Here is a 20,111-nt window from a genome sequence, read left to right on the forward strand (position 1 = left end):
ATTATTACTATTAATTTATATTATATATTATAATTTATAATATAATTATATATTCAAACACATTTGATGTATTTGTATTATACAATACAAAAGAAGTAATAGATACCACAAACTAAATTGAGAAATGTCAATCAAAGTTTTCATAAATATTAATTGTAAAAGTCCAAGGTCCATTGTCGGTACTCAAAATACAGTATTTTGCTAACCACTGCATATGTTTAATGTCTTATTTTCATTCTTAAGGCGAGTCCTGCTTTTTAAAATCTCTATAAGGATGGCATCTAGGGAGCGGATTAAACAGAGGCTTTGAAGCACCGTTTAAAATGCCTGACATGTCTCACTTTTGGTCAAGCATTCACCAACAGATTTCTATCGTGAAGAAATGTGCGACTCAATATGAAACTGGATTTCAAATGATAATCATCAAATAGATCTATTATAGATGTAAACACCACGATATCAAAGTGGGAATGGTACCGTGCGATGGATGGATGGATGGATGGATGGATGGATGGATGGATGGATGGATGGATGGATGATTATGGTATTAAAATTTTGTTTTCGTTATCACCAACACAAATTGGAAGGTCACACATCCTGACATGTTTTATTTAGTTATTAGCCACGTTGTTATAAATTAATGAATAAATTACAGTTTTATAATGAACTCCTATAAATCCACTTTAAAATGCATTGAAGGGACAAAACGCGAGTACTTGGTTGCTCACGGTGGGCAGTGGGTCACGACTCACGGATACTCGTAATGGGCGTCAGCCATTTGTCCCACACTCCTTGAACGCATCGTCACCAAGCGTTGTTTTGCTTGCCTTGAATGGGAGCGTTAGTATGGCGGCTGGTGGCGAGACGCTCGAGTCCTGGCTAAGTAAGTACACTTTCAAAGTCCATTTTATTCATTTAAAGTTACCTATTCGAAAAAGGTGGAAGAAGTGCCTGTTTCGCAGCTGCATCAGTAAACGAGCGCTTTGCTTTGTAAGTTGGGATCTTGTTGGAACATCTTGCTTCTGACACACAGCTGTTGAGCAGTCATTAACAGTTATGGGTTGAAAAAGTTTTTGTTTTGGTTATGTGCTTTACAGGACATGCTGTTTTTACTCTGTCAATGTCATCACTCGTTAACTCTTTGACCTCCAGTCGTCTGCGGGCTTTAACTAGGAGGAGCACTGAAGGGGCTGACCCCTGTGTGGAGGTCAAACTGGAATGAAAATGAAAATAAATAGTCAAAAGATGTGGGAGATCCAGAAATGCACGCTCTTTAGTTCGGACGGTTGACACGAATGTAGCAAGTTGTCATACATTTGCATGATCCTGTTTACTTAGATGAAGTTTGCGCTTTGTTGCTATTAACATAACTGAACTCAACAAATAATGTATTTTACTTGCAGAGCTGGTTAGCAAGACTTTTTTTAAATTATTTATCTTCAGAACATGGGGAAATTTTTCGGTACACAAGGCGGGGAAGAAAATATTAACCGATGAATTGCACAATATTAGCAAGATCGTCGATGATGTATTTTATTGATGAGCGAGCGAGAAAGAGCAACATAGAAAGAACTGAAATGAAACAGGACCAGGTTGCTTTCTTTATCGGTTTTAAAGAAGAGCTTTAACAGATACAAAATTTGTCTAGCGGGCCACGTAAAATAATGTGACGGTCCGCATCTGGCCTTGAGTTTGACACGTATGTTCTACGTCGTGTGCTTGTACCACCACATCCGTCTGACCTCCTCCCACTCTCCTCCAGACAAAGCCACCAACCCTTCCAATAGACAAGAAGCCTGGGAGTATATTACGGGATTCTGTGACCAAACCAATAAGGAGCTCGAGGGGTAAGATCACTTTTTCGACCAACTCATTGCGCCTCACCCGGAAAATGATCATTTCTAGACGACGTGATCGTTCTGATCAATGTCTGTCGTGTCGCGTTTTGCCCAGACCGCAAATAGCTGCAAGACTCTTGGTACGCAAGATCCATTCACCACAGGAATGGGAGGCACATCAAGCCTTGATGGTATGTCATGTTTGCGCTTACTCTTCTCAAACAGTATGCCCTTGATAATCAACCCTTTGCATAGCCAGCGGATGATTGGATTTCCTTCAGCGACTACGAGGAAACCTAACGATCCTAATCCCACGGCAGTTTTGAATCCTCTCGTGCTCAGCTTTATTTTTTTAGATTTGTTTGTTTTTTCCTCCTTTTTTTCAATTGTAGGTTCTGGAAGGTTGTATGAAGAACTGCGGCCAGAGGTTTCAGAACCAAGTGGGGAAATTCCGTTTTTTGAACGAGCTCATTAAAGTGATCTCACCCAAAGTGAGCGGCGCGAAAATTGGTGTGCATTTATCTACTTTTCCGTCATCAAGAGTCTCTCCCTTTTAGTATCTAGGAGACAAAGTGTCTGACAAGCTGAAGTCCAAAGTGATTGAGATGATTTACAGTTGGACCATTTACCTACCAGAAGAAACCAAAATTTGCGAGGCTTATCGCATGTTGAAGAGCCAAGGTGAGTGTAATAGAATGAAGATGCCTGATTTAAATGAATGTAAATTAGTTTGGAGTCATATGTGTTTTGCAGGCATTGTGTTAGCTGACCCCGAGATCTGCCTGGATGCGACATTCGTCCCAACGGGCTCGTCTCAGCGGCCCAAAAATCTCATGTTTGACGATGAGCGTAAAAGCAGAGTAAGAGAAAGCATTCGAATAATTCCACATCTGTCGTGCTTCAACGCTGCATATCAAAACCCAGCAAGCTGAATTTTGATTATAGTGACGATGCACTCAGAGTTAGTGTTACATTCAATTTGTTCAGAATTTTGTTCTTTTTTTTTTTCCTGGTCGTGATTCTTCAGAAATTGTTAATCTGCAGAATGTAAGTTCTTGCTCCCAAAAATTAAGACGCGGACCAAATTGTTTTTGTGCGTACGTGATCTATTGCCGAGGGGCAACGTTTGACAGGTCCCACAATGTATTTTTTCTCACCACTGCAGAAGCTGGCAGAGCTGCTCAAGAGCAAAAAACCGGCAGATCTGCAGGCTGCAAATCTGCTCATTAAAAACATGGTCAAGGAGGTAAATCAGTCACCCTTCAGTCACTAAGAGACATGAAGTGACTGGCGTTTAATGAGCACCGTGGTCACAGGACGACGCGAGGACGCAGAAAATCTTAAAGCAGAGAAGCACGCTGGATACGGTCGATTCCAGCGTCAAACTCCTTCATGAGATGCTGGCTTGCTTCAGCCCTGAAGACTCCACTGATGGCGACAAGGATCTCATCAGGGTTTGTGACCTGCGATTCCTTTGACAGACAAAGTTTAAGCACTTTTTTCACATTCCAGCCTCATTACTAGCAACGTGATGTTTTACAGGAGCTCTACGCCGACTGCGACAAGCTGAGACAAACTGTGTGTCAGCTCGCCACAGAGACGGACGATAATGACGCCAACTTGGGTGAGACGTTTGTCAAGCCGTGTGGCGTCATGTGCTTTTGCTAACTCAAATGTTTTCGGGGAGGCCAACACAATTGTTGTATTTCCAGAGTGTCCCAACAGCAAGGCAAGACAAAGACGCTTTATTTCCACACATTTAAGCTCACTCAATTTGCCGTACATGATTAAAAGCATGTGAGTAAAAACCAAGAACAGAACTAAAATATGGCTGACTAAAATGATTAAAAGAACAGTGGCTGATCAATTTTTTTTAACAATGCTTTTGAAAATTCCGGGGACCCAATTTTAGACAAACGTCAGAACATACCATTAAGTTTCACTAATGCAATAAGAAAGTCGTAATGATTAGTGACGTCTAGCCCATAAATATAGCTACTTGACAAGTTGACTGTAAGCCACTAGTTAGCCGTCAGCATAGACGTACAGACTTTCACTAACCTATGCTAGCACAGTCATAAAAGTTCAAATGAATCTCTTTTTTATTTATTTATTTTTATTTTTTTTATTTTACTTTATTTTATTTTTGGCCATGAATCTAAAACACTGGATGTGCTTTCTCGTACCACATGATGACGCATTCGCACGCCGCTGGGTAAACTAGTTCACCGGTAAGCACAAAACATCGTAGGTTGGAACCGCTGTCCGGTACTTATGTTACCTCCAGTGAGTCCATTGATCATTCTTCTGACGCGTGTTGGCTTTTCACACAGTTCATGCCAATCTCTCCTGTTTACAAACTAGGAGACATCCTGCAGGCCAATGATGACCTCAGCACTGTCATTAATTCTTGCAAGAACATTGAGGACAGCCAGTCAATAATTGGAGTGACTAAAACACCATTTGCGGTCAAACAAGGTACAGTTCATTTGCACAATGTTTCTGTTCTCCGTGTCGGCCTTACAATTTAATCATTACGATAAGATAGATACAAATGTTTTGATATTGTAGTTATGGCTGCGCCAACAGGAAGTCCAGCAAACTTGACAGCGCCTCGTCTCTTTCAATTCACACAGCCTCATAATGTGAAAAGTTAAAAATCGGTTCCCTCAGGTCATCCCGCCACCCACTCCCTCTCATTGCTGTCCGAGGTCAGCCAAAAGATCTCGCGTGTAATGCAAATGCCACTGCCGATCGATTCAAGAAAATGCCAATATGTGCTGTGATATTACTTTTGACCTTTCGAACGTTTGGAGCGAGTAAGAACATGAACAAGTAATCAAACATGTTCTCCTTTCAATAGACAGCATCCTCACAACGCAGTCGGAAAGTCTGATCGATTTGACCTCAGCGGCCGTCCCAGGGTTCTCCCGACTAGAAGAGAAAGATTCGGCACCTGACTCGGTTTCTTACGTCGATCTTCTGTGTGGAACCGCTGTTGCCGTACCATCGCCTGCGAGAACTGCAAAAACATCTGCATCGTTTTCTCTGCTGGATGAGGAGCTGCTGCCTTTTGGTAGCATTCACAGCAACGCTTGTCGGGGCTCAAAACCAGAACGAGGCGATTTACACTGCTGTCAGCAACGCAATGTGCTTCATAGGCTAGGCTAGGCTCAGCCACAACGCTAATGAGGAAAGACAAATAGAAAATGAATGTGAAATATAAATAATGTAAAATATCAGTATGGTGCCCCTGGGCTTGGACTCCATTCAGCACAATGTGCACCGAGAAGAATGAGGCAGAAGGGCTCATTAAATTGTTGCGGGGGGGAAAAAAAAACCCTGACATTTTTGAACTATTAATTGAATTTGGCAGCGAACCTGTCCCCATGTGTAGATGGAATGACTCGCAGCTTTAAATTTTTTGACGAGTCCCGGTCAAGGCAGCAGAGGTTGCTCCCATTTTTTATTTACTGTTCTTCACAGGTTCTCCTGGACCTGTTGCAATTGGATCAGTTCTCCCTCCAATGAAAAGCAATTCCCTACCGCCCTCCCAAGTACTACATAACATTCAACCCATTTCAATGATGTGTCCTAATGTTTAATGACCTTATTGTTTCTTTTGTTAATTCAGGATATGGAACGTCCGGACGCCACATTCGCAGCCTCCATGTTTGCCAATTCGCTGTCGGCCTACACGGTCCAGCAGACGCCAATCGCTGGCCCAGTCCTGACGCCCCTGTCAACCACCACGCTTTCGTCTTCACAAGCCTCTGCCAATGCGCTGCATTCTCCATTGGCTCCATTTTCTCCGGATCACGGTCTACAAGACCTAGCCTTGCTTGATTTCGGGAGTACGAAAAGGTGAGCAACAGATGGGGGGGGGGGGGTTTAATTAACTTTTGATTTGAAGTTATATTTAAATATGTCTTGACTGTTTTTTTTTCATTATTAAAATCAACATGACTATTTTTTGGTTTGGGCGGGAAGCCTGCAACAAATTAACTGTATTTGCATTCGTTTTCGCGGGACAAGATGGTTTGAGATAGAAGCATCTTGCGTAACGTGCGTGATCACAGAACAAATTGAACTGTTGACTTGTCATACATTTTAATATCACAAATGTAAAATGATCCATTACAGGCTCCAGTGTCATTCTTAACCTAATCACACCTTGTCGCGTTAAACTCAAAAGAGCTATTTTGTGCACGTGACCAAAAAAGTTAGAATTATTAAGTGGGGCCCAAATTATGAATTGTGCCTCCACTTTTTGAATGTTTATCTTTGCCGCCAGAGCAGCACTCAACCGATGATCGATGTGATTATACCCACAGCGTCCCCGGTGTGCAAATGGACAACACGCAAGCCAAGCGTGGCGCTTTGTGTTCTCCAGCCAATCTCCAGCATCTAGATGGGGCGCCAGTTGAGCCGACCAGAAGTCCAGCCAACAGCGTTCCGTTAGACTCTGCGTCCCTGATCCTCACCCGCAGCCAGACCTCTTTTGGCGCGGTAGATGAGACGTCTCTGGCTGATGTCTTTGTACCTTTGGATGCTGTCAAACCAAGTGAGTTAAGTGTGTTTGTATTCCTGAGATGAACTTTATTTATTTCCCCGAAGTGCGTGTGTGTGCCTGCCTGTCTTATCCCGTTGTGCGAATAGCAACGGAGGTTAATTGTGTCTTTTCTGCCGTCTCAAAACCAAATTACATGGCCATGTGATTGGCATTTAATGAAAGCTAAAGTCCAGCTGCTTTATTTTAGGTCAAATGTGTCCAATCACAGCATACGACAGAGATGGCGTCCGTCTGCTGCTGCATTTTGCTAGCGATTGTCCACCCGGCAGGCCTGACGTGTTGGTGATTGTGGCTTCTGTGCTGAATACGTCGCCACTTCCTGTTAAGGCCATCGTGCTCCAAGTTGCTGTCCCTAAGGTCAAACGTACTTGAATTGAGTTTTAAAGTGGGCACGTGCACACTGCGGTTCATGGCTTCATTATCCTGCCGGAAAGATGCTAATGCTAAAAGCTTTTGAACACTAGTGTCAGTGGAGCTGCCTTGTTTATTTGGGCTGTGTTTTTTGCTCTCGCCCAGACTATGAAAGTGAAATTGCAGCCCCCGTCTGGGACACAGTTGGCTCCCTTCAACCCCATCCTGCCCCCTGCTGGCATCACTGAGGTCGTGCTGCTTGCGAATCCTCACAAGGTAGTGTTGAGCCTGAGGCTGACACACACACACACACACACACACTTACACATCACTTCAATTTAAGATTTCTACCTTGTGCATGTGCGTGTGTGTGCGCGCCCAGGAAAAAATTCGGATGCGCTACAAGTTGACGTTCATGCTGGGTGAGCAGCCCTATACAGATGTCGGAGAAGTAAACGAGTTTCCGCCTGCTGACAGATGGCTATGACCCCAACATCACCCCACATCACTGTCCCTTCTGGATTTTCAAAAATAATTTGAGTGGGAGCTGAGAATGGGGAGCTTGGCAACGTCATCACCGCAAAATTACAAGTTGTACACGGCACTCGCCACTTCTGGTGCATAATGATGCTACCTTTTCCATCGTCACACAGCAAAAGGCTTTCTCTGTATGCTTTATTGCCTTTCAAGCGATTATAGAAATGTTTTTTATTTATTTATTTAACGTCAAGCATAGTCCGTGACAATGATGGCTTCGATCATAATAAAGTACAAACAGTAACCATTATACAATACCAAATAAAAAGCAATAAAATAAATGATAAAAATACAACTCAAAATAGAATAAAAAGAAATATCTAGGGCTTTTCATGTAACATGCAACTGCCAGTTGCACCAACAATAATAATACAAAATGTCTCAAGGACGGTCACAAAAAGAAACGGGAAGAAAATAGAGGAAATTTTGTTTCACTTAGAAAAATGCATTTTTGTGTCGGAAAACAATTACAAGAATAAGAACAGTGTTGACCATAAGTCATTACTGTCTTTCAAAACAACACTAAAAGAAAGATCCACCCCATCCATGCATGTATCCAATATCCATGCATCCAGCCATCATCCATTTTTCCAACACGCTAGAGGGCGCTAACTCTTGGCCGGGCGAGCTGTGTCACGGCAAAGAAGAAGAAGAAGAGTTCTAGACCATAGAGCGCGTTAGACAAGACAACACAGATCTACCGGCAGCAGCCATGACAGACGAGAACCCCAAGGTAACGGCTTACACGTGCACTTGTTTACCAGCGCCGTTCTTACATGAACCAGCGGGGAGCTTGTACGAAACCGTAATACCGAGGCTGAGGTCAATAATTCGACAATAGCCAACGGAGCCGACGCACAATCTAGCTAGCGGCAGGCTAATCCATTTGGCTGAAACGGAAGGGAATTGTGGAATAATTCCGATCATGGTTTAGACCGCGACGTAAAAGTATTCGTCCGCCAGGCGCCCGATTTTATGGTTTAAAAAGGTCATTGGCTGTTTTAAGAGTTGAACAGTTTCCATGGTGAGAAACCTGTGGCTCGCGGCCCGCATCTGAGGGACACGTGTTTAACTTGGTTCGTTGATTGTGTATGCAAGGAGGGAGTGAAAACGGAGACCGAGCACATCAACCTAAAAGTGGCTGGCCAGGACGGTTCGGTGGTGCAGTTCAAAATCAAGAGGCACACTTCACTTATCAAACTGATGAAAGCTTATTGTGAACGGCAGGTGAGACATGCTACCTGGAATGCCAGCCCTTGACAAAAGTGGTCTTGTCCAAGGCTTTTTTTTTTGTCCCGCACCTCGGATCAGCTCCACCCATAAAGGAATTGCAACAACTTTTAAATGTGCATTTTTCACTCTGTAAGGCAAATTTTAGTGTCTGGAAAAAAAAAGATTGTTTAGCCGTTGGGTATGTTAAAACAAAAAAAGTGATCGCATGCTTTCAGTAGAGTGTTCCAAATAAGATACCACCTATCATGACATACAGGTGTATAATATTAACTAAAAAAATACTAATTTTATTAAAATGTGTAGTAGCACCTAAATAAAACTTGTGAATTTAATGTGTATCATTTACATTAGTCTATGAGGTTTAAACGGATACAATATTTGCTGTTCTGTAAGAGATTAAGGTACCAAGTTTCTGGAAGGTATAAGATAAAAAATTGTCACAATGCACATGGTTTTCATTAGTTGCATCAATGTTTATATGCAAATATTATACCAAGAATTAGTTGGGAGCATAATTTCTCAATCCTTTTTGCTCAGGGATTATCAATGAGTCAGATAAGATTTCGGTTCGATGGCCAGCCTATCAATGAAACGGACACCCCTTCTCAGGTAATAACCTCCTGTCTGAATACATATTTGGTCTTAATACATGCCAAGACAAGTCATCCATTTTCCATACCTATCATAAAGTAATATTTTTAATCTTCCCACCTTCTCAATTATGATGCATTTTAGAGATCCTTTGTGGGCGATGAGCCACATTATCAGTCCAGGGTGTACCCTGCCTCTCTCCTAAAATCATGTATGAAAGTCTATAGAAAATGGATGAAAATTTGCCATTTAGTCTGAATAAAGTGTGGAACTTGAACCTCTCGTCTGACTTTGTTTTCAGCTCGAAATGGAGGACGAAGATACAATCGATGTGTTCCAGCAGCAAACCGGAGGATGTTCTCCATAAAGACTGTTCCTGTGTACATTTCTACCTCACTTCTCCATGTTTGTGAGCGTCTTTGTTCGGTCCCGGTTGTTGTCCTGCATACGGAACACTTGTCATGCAGCAGTACAAAAGTTGACGCTCACTCGCTCACGTTAACTTGCTCTCTTGGCAGTATTGGGATGCGAATATTTGGATGTTCTTAGTGTTTATACTTTCAGTATTAAGGATTCCCGGTGGTTGTTCATCCAGCAACCCTCAATTTTGAATCCTTTCTGATATGAATATATTTTGGAATAAAGTTATTCTATCTTTTTAATACCCTTGTGTTTTTAAGTAATATATTATATCAGATACTAAATGAAACAATGAATACCCTTTTAAGTGATATATTAAATCAGATACTAAATTAAAAAAATGGTCAAATTGAAATTTAAAGCACAAATCCTTCCCATTTCTATGTTGCCGCAGCTGAGCTGGCGCCTACCCCAAGTGACATCAGATGACACCGTGGACTGGACCGCCAGGCAATCACCGAGATAAACAAACTTGAACAGTCACATTTACATCAAACGCAACCACATCATCTCAAGGCTCTAGCCCATAAATAGTGAAAATTCATTTTTTAACACCCATTATAATAGAATTGGGAATTGTTCTTTTATACCCCCCCCCCAAAAAAACTATTATTGAAAGAAAAATCCTATGACACTGAAGAACTCAAAAATATATGTAAAAAAGCTGCTAAAAGTCGAATCTGCAGGTACCAAACTGTATGTTGGCTCCCCACATTCTACGCATCATAGAAAAGTTTTAAATCCTGTGAAACAAAAGTCTGAAGGAGAAAATTGTAGTTTTTAAAAGTTTTGACACTACTACATATATATTACTAAAAAATGTGTAGCGTTTAAAATAAACGGATGTGCTCCGAATGTGTGTACCTTTATTTTGTAGCAAGAACCGGAAGTGACATCTTCACGCTTCGTATCTAACTTGTGGCCGCGCCGCACTGAGGTCGGAAGCAGGTTGATCGAAGCCGCACTTTAGCCAGACAAAGATGAGGCGGTGAAATATAAGATACTTCAAACTTCCGTCTTTTCCGAACTATTTTATTGCCATTTCTGTAAAAATGACGACCACGACGACATATCAAGGGATGGAGCCTAATGCTAAAAACAGCTCCAGGTAGGCTCATTTAAATCCATCACTACGTAAACCACCATTATGCCGTAAAGCAGCCAGACTAGCATCGTTAACAGACTCGTATCCCTTTGTCGGTTTCCGTTTACCATTGCATAGAAATTAGGAATCTATTGGTGCTGATGAGATCAAGGCCTTTTAAGTGAAGCTACCGCATTGATTGCAGGTCGCACTACGTCTGTCATTTGTACACTTAGCAGCCCGCTAAACAATGATTAAACGAATCCACCAGGCCATTTGGACCACAACTGCCTTGCATCATTCTGACCGAGTTACTGTTTGCATGAATTTTTAGGAAAATAGAAACGAAAGATAAGCGAAAATGCTGGTTTCTTTGACCAGAATGGGATGTTTCCAATAGGGTGGGGCCACCCGTGTACGTGGGCTTCCCCAGCAATCGAGATGCAAAGCTAACATTATGAAAAATAAAACTACTAGTTAACGGAGATATTGTCATTATTGATGAATACTAAAGTTGGGAATTTTAAAACGGATGAAAATGCACATTTTCTGGCCAACGTCTATGTAAAATGATCAAATTTCAAAGTTGCACTGGATTTTTTTTTTTTTTTTAATGCTACTTGGTGTCACCAGCTTGAGAACAAACAATATGCCACTCTTTTCGCAAGATACAGTTTGGCTCTTGTACTTGGAAAAGGTTAACTCCTCTTCCCGAATGTCAAATCTTGTTTCTCGTTAGCTATCGTTCGCTGTACTACTCATTGTTGCCACAAGATGGTACTGTTAAAGCAGCAGGATGGTGTGGAACTATGCAGAAAAAGAGCATCAAGTTGGATGTTAGATGGGCGTGTATGACAGACAAAATGTGCTACACAAGTTGATTTTCTTTTTATGCCTAATTCACATTGCAGTCCACAGTTCCTGATAATAAACAACCTCATTAGATATACACGTAATGTCATAGTTGCATAACCTATGATGGAAAACATTCACCCACTGACCTGGCACTGCCCATCATTCTTCTCAGGGTTTTGCGTCCTCCCGGCGGCTCCTCCAACATTTCGTTCGGCTCCGACGAGAGCAAAACTCCCGCTCGCAAAGACAAGATGGCCTCCAGCGTTTTTGCCGAGCCAGAAGACCCTTATGCTAATCGAAGGAATAATCCGCCAGGTACTCTACTCCTCTTCATTTTGTGTAAATAATGTTTGTGTCATAGCAAAATCTTCATTTACTTGAGATTAGCACGCAGCCGTAGCAATGAATTCAGTTGTCCAGTGTAAAGATTCCAAAGATTAAATATTCACTAAAACCTTAGCCCTAACCCTAACCCACACAAATCCCCATGCATCATGTCTACAAAAGGGTTAGCTTGATTAAGTGCCAAGATCTAAAATAAATAAAGAGAAATTCACATTGGGTCATGTCGACACTGTTAGCGGTCAGCATTTTCCGATTGCGAAACAACGATACTCTCGGTTCCCCCCCCCCCCCCCCTTATGATTGCATAGCAAGATATTGCAGATCACATTGTTCTCTGCTTCCAGGTGGGAAGCCGACCGGCGTCCTGTGTGGCGAGTCGTCAGCCCCTCTTAGGAGAGGCGCAGTCAACTCAGCAGACGCCCCCTTGTTGGTAAAGGTCATTTGCCTGGTCATGAGGTTCACATAAGAGCCTAACATACAAACCAAGCCAGTACAAAAGAAAAAAAACCACACGGGAACTTTTATCTCATCTACACGCTCTTTAGAAATATTGTCATTATTATTTACATGGCCGCAAGTACCGACCTCCTGTGTACAATAATGGATACGTCGCTTATGATTCCGCCTCATTGCAGTAAATGGCAGGATGGGAAAATTCAAACAGGAAGTGAAATCCACAACTTATTTTTGTTTACATTCTTTCCTCTTGCCAAGAGTACAAGTAAGGAAATTGTGGGAATGTTTGTGATAGTCACTTTAGATGTACCACATGACATCATAAATTAGTTTGATGGGATTTCATTTAAGCAATAAAAGTTTGCTCTCTCTTTTTTGTGCAAAATGAGAAACCACAACCAAGTGGAGTGGCAACCAATTAAATGGATAATATTAGCGTCTTGACTATTTATAATTCAAGGAAGATTTTCCATTCTGTGGTTTGATGACCGAATGTTCTTCCTTCTGTTCAGGAGGGAGACACACCTGTATGTGACAATGGTGAGTGTATTTTTGGTTCATCATCTTCATCATGTTAACAAAGTGTTGCATACAGGTTTTAAAATTCATGCCAAGGTGTGAGTAAAAACAAAAACAAAAAAAATCGAGCTCTGTTTTGTGGCCAATCATAACCACGTGTGTGTGTTTTTTTGTGACTCCAGGCAGTGACGCTGCTGACCCGGTGGTTGCTCCCCAGCGTCAGGATGATGCCCCCCCAGCTGAGGATCCGGCAACTGAACCACCCTCCGGACGTCGGAATCCCCCGGGAGGAAAGTCCAGCCTGATCTTAGGTTGAATCACTTCCAAAACAGCCCGCCGTCACTCCTTTCCTCCCTGATTCCTCTTCTCGAAATATCTCAAACTGGTACTTCAGACCTGCTCTTTGGTGTCTCCCTCGTGCCAGTTCTCTTCCAAATCTCAATTGCTTTGTTTTGGTACCTCCTTGTCGGAACCATTCTTTGTACTGTTCTTATTTATTTTGACAGAAGCACTTTATGTCAGCCGTTCAAGAGACTGCAAGGATCTCGAAAGAAAGCTTTCACTTTCGAATTGAGTTCTGAACCGCCCCGCATGCCCGTTTGGTCCTAACCAGAATCGCAAGTTACGAGACACTCCCTGTTGACAGTTTTTCAATTATCTTTTCTGTGATAAGAACATGTTGTTGTTGTATTGTGACTGCATGGGAAGTTGAACCTTTTTACTCGGTGTAAAGAAAGAACATAAGAACATCGGAAAATTCTTAATTCTGCCTTTTTGTATTGTAGTGGCAAAGCTCGTAATGTTTTAATCGCTCATATTCACTCTGAAGCAAAGTGTGCCTCTTTTGCGTTGGAAAACTCCGTCAAAGTCGGATTGTCTGCTTGCATGTAAAGCAGTGACACAGTTACATTGCGTTACATTGCAAAGTCAGCAGAATGTTGTTGGGCCTGATGTTAAACAACATTTCCTACATTTGACAAGTGACCTTATGACACAGCTCGGCCTATGTTTGTTATTGTTATGTGTATACTACGTTCATTATTACACTGCTTGTATGGGTTAAAAAAAAAGACTTCAAACAGCCAAATTGTTGTGTGATGTTCCACTGTCATTGCAAATACTTCCCTGTGGCAATCTGAACTGGGTTTTTTTATGTTTGGTTACATTTTTTGTCCTGATGCTGGATGTTGAAGTCGCTTACAAGGGTTTGAAGAAATGGCACAAGTGGAAAATTGGCATTAAAAATTAATTCAGATCTTGGCTGCTTGTTTTTATTAGCTTTTACCTTGTATTACTTTTTTTTTTTGTTGCTAATATTACTCAACATGTTTCATGTAACACCCCATGTTTTCTAATAATCTAACACAGTTTCTGGAACAGATCTCACTAATCTGCTTCCTGGAGGTGGACGCAACTACTCCAAATCTGGTTTTAATTAGATCATTTTAGAACGCCACCATATTGTTAATTTAGTAGCTGTTTCTTTTTCCGCTTTTTTTTTTTTTTTTTTACTTTCGTGTACATTTTTTTGCATTTTTTAGAAACATGAACGTTTTCTATTTTTTTTTATTATTATTTAAAGGAAAACGTTTTTATTTTGTGGTTAAAATAATGGATCAATCATTATTATCAATCAGTCTTGGTATTCGAATAATATTTAACAAAAACAAATGAAAGTCAAAGTGCTTCACATGATTCTAATAATGAAACGCCCACGCGTCAGGTTTACTCAAACCGAAAGTGAAAGAAAAGTGAAAGTAGTGGGCGGGAATATCTGCGCGTATTCGACCAACGAACCGCGAAAGACGAAGACAAATGTGCAGCTGCTGTGTGGAGAACAGAACATTGCCTTTTCCTCCAATACACAAACGCCCACCGGCAACCACCAACGATATGCTTTAGGTGAGTCAACATGTTCACGTTTAATGTGTGTTTGACTGTTTATGTCCACGTCACGTGTATATTGTGTAATATACTAGTTGTAAGGAGCTTTACGAAATTGATGAGCTGCATAGAACATACTATTACCGAGAACATTTGGGGATCGACTTTCCTTTAAGCAATGCAGGCAAGGGCTTGGCGGAACTAGGTCACTCTGTGCTGTTGTCTGTCACCATTTATAGGCCTTTCTAACACGACCCACCTATTTCCAGGGTAGGCCATCCAGCCTAATGGAAATTTGGGATTTTGAGGATTTTTTTTCCCCTCCGCAAACGGTCCCTGGGCTGCATGTTTGAGACCGTTTCCTCACAATACTCCTAATGCAAAAAAAAAAAAGAAAAGCAGATGCAATATATGTAAACCAGGCTTGTTGTGGCCTGTTTAGTGTAGTGGAGCACAAGATTAATCTGCTGATAATCATTTAAATCACACATTGACCAACTGCATCTAGACTCCATGTAGGGTTGTTGTTTTGTATCATACCTTTGACTATTTCTTGTCACTTTTTTATTTTATTTATTACTTTATATATTTTTTGGTAGACGAGTACTCCATTCCTTGAGAAAATGTGGAGGTACAGCTGCTCCCGCATAGTGAACTCTCTGGACACCACTCTTCCTGTTCTGCTTTTACTTAAAGTTCATATTAAAAATAGCACCGTGGGAAAATGAGAGTCCACCAAAAGAAAGGATGAACAAAAATCTCACACTGTATTGATGTAATTGGTTCAAATGAGACACGCTAAAAATAACAAGGATCCCTCAAATGATGTCACGATAAAACAATCAATTTCCTTGTCTCAAATAATAGCTTGGTGATTTAGCAATTTTGGACTGTGCAGCTCATTTCTTGGTCTATGGTCCACTTCTGATAAGATGACTCATTTCATTGTGCAGTGCAACAACAACCTTCCTTCACTGAATGAGTAAATATAATCTGAAAAGAAAAGTGAAATAGCAACAGCTAACATCCTCCATTAAATGAGTAAATATAAACCCGAAAAGAAAAGTGAAAACATCAACTGCTCGTTCTCCGGAGGATTGCGCAATCGTTCATTTCGGCTTGTTGGACCGATTTAGAGGCGAAAAGAAGTGACTTTTGCCTTGTCCATTTGCAGATGAATGACCATGGGCTTTGCGGATTTTGTTTTGTGGCTCCTGACGGTGCTCTGCGTTGGTGCGCAACAAACACGGGAACGTAAGTTTTGTTCTTCGGTGTATACATACAAAAAAAATATCAATTTGAGATAATACTTGAGAGAATACTTTTTTCCATGTATGTGTGAAACTGTGATTTCTTTTTTTGGACAGCTTTTATTAGAGTGCACTGTACGAATGAGTGCTTGGGCCAGTACGGTCAACCATCTGTGGTGGAATGCGTGATCAGGATGGCCCCAGAGGCCAAAGACGATAGCGTGCGCATCGTCGTGTGGAAAAGAGGCGGCTCGACCCTGCTGAAGTTTCACAACAATCAATTTGATCCCACATCGCCGCCGGGCTATTCATTTGCCGAGCCGTCGTGGAATAGCAAGTCCTTGAACGTGTCCCTGCTAATCGCCAACACCTCTGTGATCAACCACGGCAACTATTCGTGCATGGTGATGACCGACAGCGGATCAGACAACAAGTCAGCCAGCCTTCATGTCACGGGTGAGAGTCCTGTAATACAGGAGAATCGATTATTCTATCAATTTTTCCATCCAATCCAATTTGATATGCATTGAAGCGTGTTTAAAAAAAAAAACATGACTATTTTTTGCAACCCCATTTTGAGTATTAGTGATAAAATATCAACTAAATGTTGTTTCATTTGATTGAATAAAAAATATGTCTTGTTATATTCCAATTAAATTGCAACTTTTATATGTAATATTCAGATGTTTTTTTAATGTAACTTTTTTGCCTTTGCTGTCACTCTTAGCCAAATACAAGACACCTAGCATCCACACCACCTCGACAAACGTCGGCCCAGCCTCGCTAGTCACCCTGACATGTCGCTCGGAAGGCGGCTACCCCAAGGGCCGGTTGGGTTGGTTTGTCGGGACGACAGGGCAGGGGGAAAGTGCTGAAACTGTGGCCGAGGCGATGGGAAACGGACTCTTCAGCCTGTCCAGCGAGCTGACTCTGTCGCTAGGGCGGGACGCCTCCAAGTACACCTGCATGGTGTTCAACGCCAGTGGCGGCAAAGACAGCGAGGCCAGTGTGGTGCTACCTGACCATGCGCAGGTTGCAGGTAGGCCAACACAAATTCTATTGACCTAAAGTCCGGTGATTGATTCGACCTAAAAATTTGTTCCAAAACTTTTGAGTGGTTTGCATTTCGTTCCACAGCATGTATATATAGACTGGTTCTCTGACAACCCGAACGTTGTGGGTCCGATCTTCAACTCTTCTGACCATGTCGAAGTGACGAGTAAATGATTAATAAATTTATCTTTGGCTTTTTTTGTAGCCGGCTCGTTTCAAATCAGCCTGAACTCAAAGAGCGTGAGAAGACGAGTGCTTATTTTTAGTTCTGTAACAAAACAAAGTTTAGGTGGAAGTGAAAGACAAGTTCAAACTGGTACTGACAGAAATGAATTTTGAAAACAAACAAAGCATAAAAAAAGTATGCTTTTTTTTTTGTATCTTTTCCATGACAAGAAGCGTCTTGATTTAATCAGATCTGTCAGATTTACATGCTGTGCGTAGTTTAGATTTCACAAAAGCAAAAGCATGCAAACATGTTTGGCTCCAGATAAGATGAAAGCTACCTTTATTATTTATTCAGAACTGGGTCGATGGTTGCGACTCGCAACTTTAGTTTTGGTTGCTGTTGCATGCGCTGTGTCACAACACTATATCATATCGCCACATCATATTCCATTAACCCTTGAACTTTTTTTATATATTGAAACCACTTCACATGCACGTCAAGACGAGATAAAATCTTTTAATGTCACTTTGCTAGTTGCACAATAACCTAAATTTGTTTAGCTACTAACAGTGACACCCTCATTGCACATATTTCTTTTTTTAAGGTCAGAAAGAGAAAATAAATATTGTGTTTCTGTGTGACAAAGAAAATATTTCCAATCATTTTTCACTCTAAGCTGACGCAATAGACACTTAGAGCTGTCATGTTTTGTTTCTCTTTGTAGGGATAGAACAAGAGCCGCCAGCGAAAGACTCGGATGTGGCGCGTAGAGTCGTGGCACCGTTGGTGGTCATCGGGTCGCTGATTGTTGGACTGCTGCTGTTTTGGGTGCTCAGGGGGAAATGTTCTAAAAGTAAGTGTACTTTACAATGAAACAAGATTTGAACATAAAGTTGCATAACAAAGTCAAGTGAGGAGGTTAGCAGGTTAGCTCACGTTGTAACCGCAAACAGGTTCTCCCATCTCATGCTAGTTCAAGCATGCACAATAGTTGGGTTGTGCCAGATTTGAGTTTGGCCATCCCAAGTAGAGCAATCCACAATAACCTCAGTTTAGGATATATTATATCCCAGAGCTGTCACGATCCAATCTTTTTAGAATCAAATTGTTCTTTGATAAATCAAATAATTATGTAAAGTTTTATTTTGCATAAACATGTTTTAGATTTTTTTTTTCATGATTACGTTTTATGAACTATACTAGTTGTTTATTTGGTATTGTGATCAATAAACAGTCTAAAATTATTTGGACAATTTGAAATCAATAAATCATGCCTCGAAGTCATACCTCGATAATTAAGATAGTTGTCGATTCATTTGATAATTGATTAAACCAATCGATTAATTTTGACACCTCTAATATGAAAACTAGGGTCTTTTTTTTCCTAAATAGAAAGATTCAAAGTTAAAAGAAGATTTGATTCCACAGCTCACTGTCTATTCTTATCCGATTCAGTTTCCATCCACAGATTAGCCAAATTCATGGTTTACTTTCTCTTGGTTTGGGTAATATTCTGTCTAATCCAATTTTCATCCTGGATTGGGGCAAATTTTGACTTTGTTCTGTTTAATTTTGGCGGGTTTGGTTAAGGGCGTATTGTGGATTACTTAAGCCCCAATTTCGATTCCTTGGTTCGGACACTCACCTCACTACTATTCTAGTTTAGTCCAATTTGCATCTCAAGATTATAGTAATTAGTTACATGACATAATATTTGTTCCAGGGGAACCGGATCCTCCAGTTGAAACAGATCCAGAGCAAGGTAAGCCTGTGCAAATGTGAGCCTTTCTAAATGAAATGTTTTGCTTATTCTCACGTATGTCTTATGTTCTTCAATAAAGGTAAACCACAGGATCTCCTTATGGGGACTTCTGAATGTCAGGAAAGCGACCCATGAGGTATTTACTGCAACTAAATGACAATTTTGTTACTTATTACCCAACTTTGACACTTTGGCATTTGTCCCTTTTTTGTTAGGAAATGCTCTATACGATGTCTTCACTGATTTACCGGCAAAGAAATCACGAATCAGCATTCCTCCCCTCAGCTTTGCTTTGCACTCAATAAGTTACTGCATGAATTATGATTGTTCACTTGAGCTGCAATTTATCAAATTGATGTAAGCTATGTTAAACTGATCTTGAATGGGTAAGAGAGCAATGTGGGGTATGAACCGCACATTTTAAAAAGTAAGCTATTTGAATGAATTCAAACGTTCCATTGCACTCATTGGTTGACTAAATATTAGTTCGCCACACTTATCAATAAAAGAAATCATTGGATGCTCAGTAAGACAGAAATCAATAAGAAAATATTAAGAGTGACTACAGAGGTTGAAAACATTTACAGAGACTGGAAAGTTCAGATTACACAAACACGTACCATGCAGTTTCTGTTGTTTCCTTGATCAGTATCAGGAAGTGTGTTTGCGTAGGTGTGTGTAGGATTTGAAATCTCTTTCACTTTACATATCAACCTGTCATGGTAAATATAGCAAAAGAATTATATTTGTAACACTGTAACACTAATTCTTGTGTAAATCAATGCTCAGCATTTTAGGACTATATGTAGCAATACCTGGAAAACAGACAAAATAAATGACTGCGTGTTTCCAGGTCTAATATGCCTTTCAAAGTACTCACATTTTTTTGTATTCTATGAGCAAAAGCATCACCATCATTTGCCTATGTGTAGATAAAACAATTCAATTCTGTTTTTTTTATTTTTTAAATTTAAGTTCTCGTGCTACCTTGTTGTCTAGTAGCACTCACAAAGTGACCCATGTTGGAAACCAAACACACATCATTTATAGATGACATAACATTTTATCAGTATGTGCAAAAGTACAAGATTCAAGTCCAAAACAAAATGATGAATCATTAACTTGACTAACATTGCCGCTTGCCTGTATTATGCTGTTTTGATGATGTACTTTCAATGAATCTCCCCCCCC

The 20,111-nt window shown here is 40.8% G+C and overlaps 5 protein-coding genes across 11 annotated transcripts in view; 4 read left to right on the forward strand and 1 right to left on the reverse strand.

The window, feature by feature from the left end:
- The window catches only part of LOC119121673, a 296,445-nt gene that overhangs the window by 95,652 nt on the left and 180,682 nt on the right, over positions 1-20,111 (reverse strand). The gene's annotated exons all lie outside the window — the stretch shown is intronic.
- On the forward strand, positions 797-7,990 carry gga3a (golgi associated, gamma adaptin ear containing, ARF binding protein 3a). 6 transcript variants are annotated; one of them, XR_005099209.1, is made up of 17 exons: positions 797-883; positions 1,763-1,847; positions 1,954-2,029; positions 2,231-2,329; positions 2,396-2,519; positions 2,592-2,698; positions 3,004-3,084; positions 3,155-3,292; positions 3,381-3,462; positions 4,203-4,316; positions 4,702-4,914; positions 5,325-5,395; positions 5,473-5,702; positions 6,173-6,402; positions 6,928-7,038; positions 7,145-7,184; positions 7,902-7,990. XR_005099209.1 is itself a non-coding variant. In XM_037262811.1 (17 exons), exons 1-17 carry the CDS (start codon positions 847-849, stop codon positions 7,247-7,249), a joined length of 2,073 nt encoding a protein of 690 aa, XP_037118706.1. In that variant the 5' UTR covers positions 797-846; the 3' UTR covers positions 7,250-7,618. The 6 variants fall into 6 exon arrangements, 4 of the variants coding, with proteins under 4 accessions (XP_037118706.1, XP_037118714.1, XP_037118723.1 ...); XM_037262811.1 differs by lacking the exon at positions 7,902-7,990 and adding an exon at positions 6,599-6,768 and having other exon boundaries at positions 7,145-7,618; XM_037262819.1 differs by lacking the exon at positions 7,902-7,990 and adding an exon at positions 6,620-6,768 and having other exon boundaries at positions 7,145-7,618.
- zgc:174863 (uncharacterized protein LOC100136852 homolog) lies at positions 6,632-19,759 on the forward strand. Its single transcript, XM_037263262.1, has 10 exons — positions 6,632-6,640; positions 7,686-7,689; positions 14,644-14,704; positions 15,861-15,933; positions 16,047-16,392; positions 16,664-16,975; positions 17,883-18,011; positions 18,882-18,920; positions 19,000-19,056; positions 19,136-19,759. The coding sequence occupies exons 4-9, from the start codon at positions 15,865-15,867 to the stop codon at positions 19,053-19,055; spliced, it is 951 nt and encodes a 316-aa protein (XP_037119157.1). The 5' UTR covers positions 6,632-6,640; positions 7,686-7,689; positions 14,644-14,704; positions 15,861-15,864; the 3' UTR covers position 19,056; positions 19,136-19,759.
- On the forward strand, positions 7,905-9,785 carry sumo2a (small ubiquitin like modifier 2a). The gene is made up of 4 exons (XM_037263583.1): positions 7,905-8,032; positions 8,398-8,526; positions 9,070-9,141; positions 9,425-9,785. Exons 1-4 carry the CDS (start codon positions 8,012-8,014, stop codon positions 9,488-9,490), a joined length of 288 nt encoding a protein of 95 aa, XP_037119478.1. The 5' UTR covers positions 7,905-8,011; the 3' UTR covers positions 9,491-9,785.
- On the forward strand, positions 10,435-14,062 carry jpt1a (Jupiter microtubule associated homolog 1a). Of its 2 annotated transcripts, XM_037263493.1 has the most exons (5): positions 10,439-10,651; positions 11,655-11,797; positions 12,172-12,257; positions 12,796-12,823; positions 12,985-14,062. In XM_037263493.1, the coding sequence occupies exons 1-5, from the start codon at positions 10,596-10,598 to the stop codon at positions 13,116-13,118; spliced, it is 447 nt and encodes a 148-aa protein (XP_037119388.1). In that variant the 5' UTR covers positions 10,439-10,595; the 3' UTR covers positions 13,119-14,062. The 2 variants fall into 2 exon arrangements, with proteins under 2 accessions (XP_037119379.1, XP_037119388.1); XM_037263484.1 differs by lacking the exons at positions 12,796-12,823; positions 12,985-14,062 and adding an exon at positions 12,319-12,780 and having other exon boundaries at positions 10,435-10,651; positions 12,172-12,283.

Source organism: Syngnathus acus, chromosome 1 (genome assembly GCF_901709675.1).
Source record: "Syngnathus acus chromosome 1, fSynAcu1.2, whole genome shotgun sequence".
NCBI classification, from domain to species: domain Eukaryota; kingdom Metazoa; phylum Chordata; class Actinopteri; order Syngnathiformes; family Syngnathidae; genus Syngnathus; species Syngnathus acus.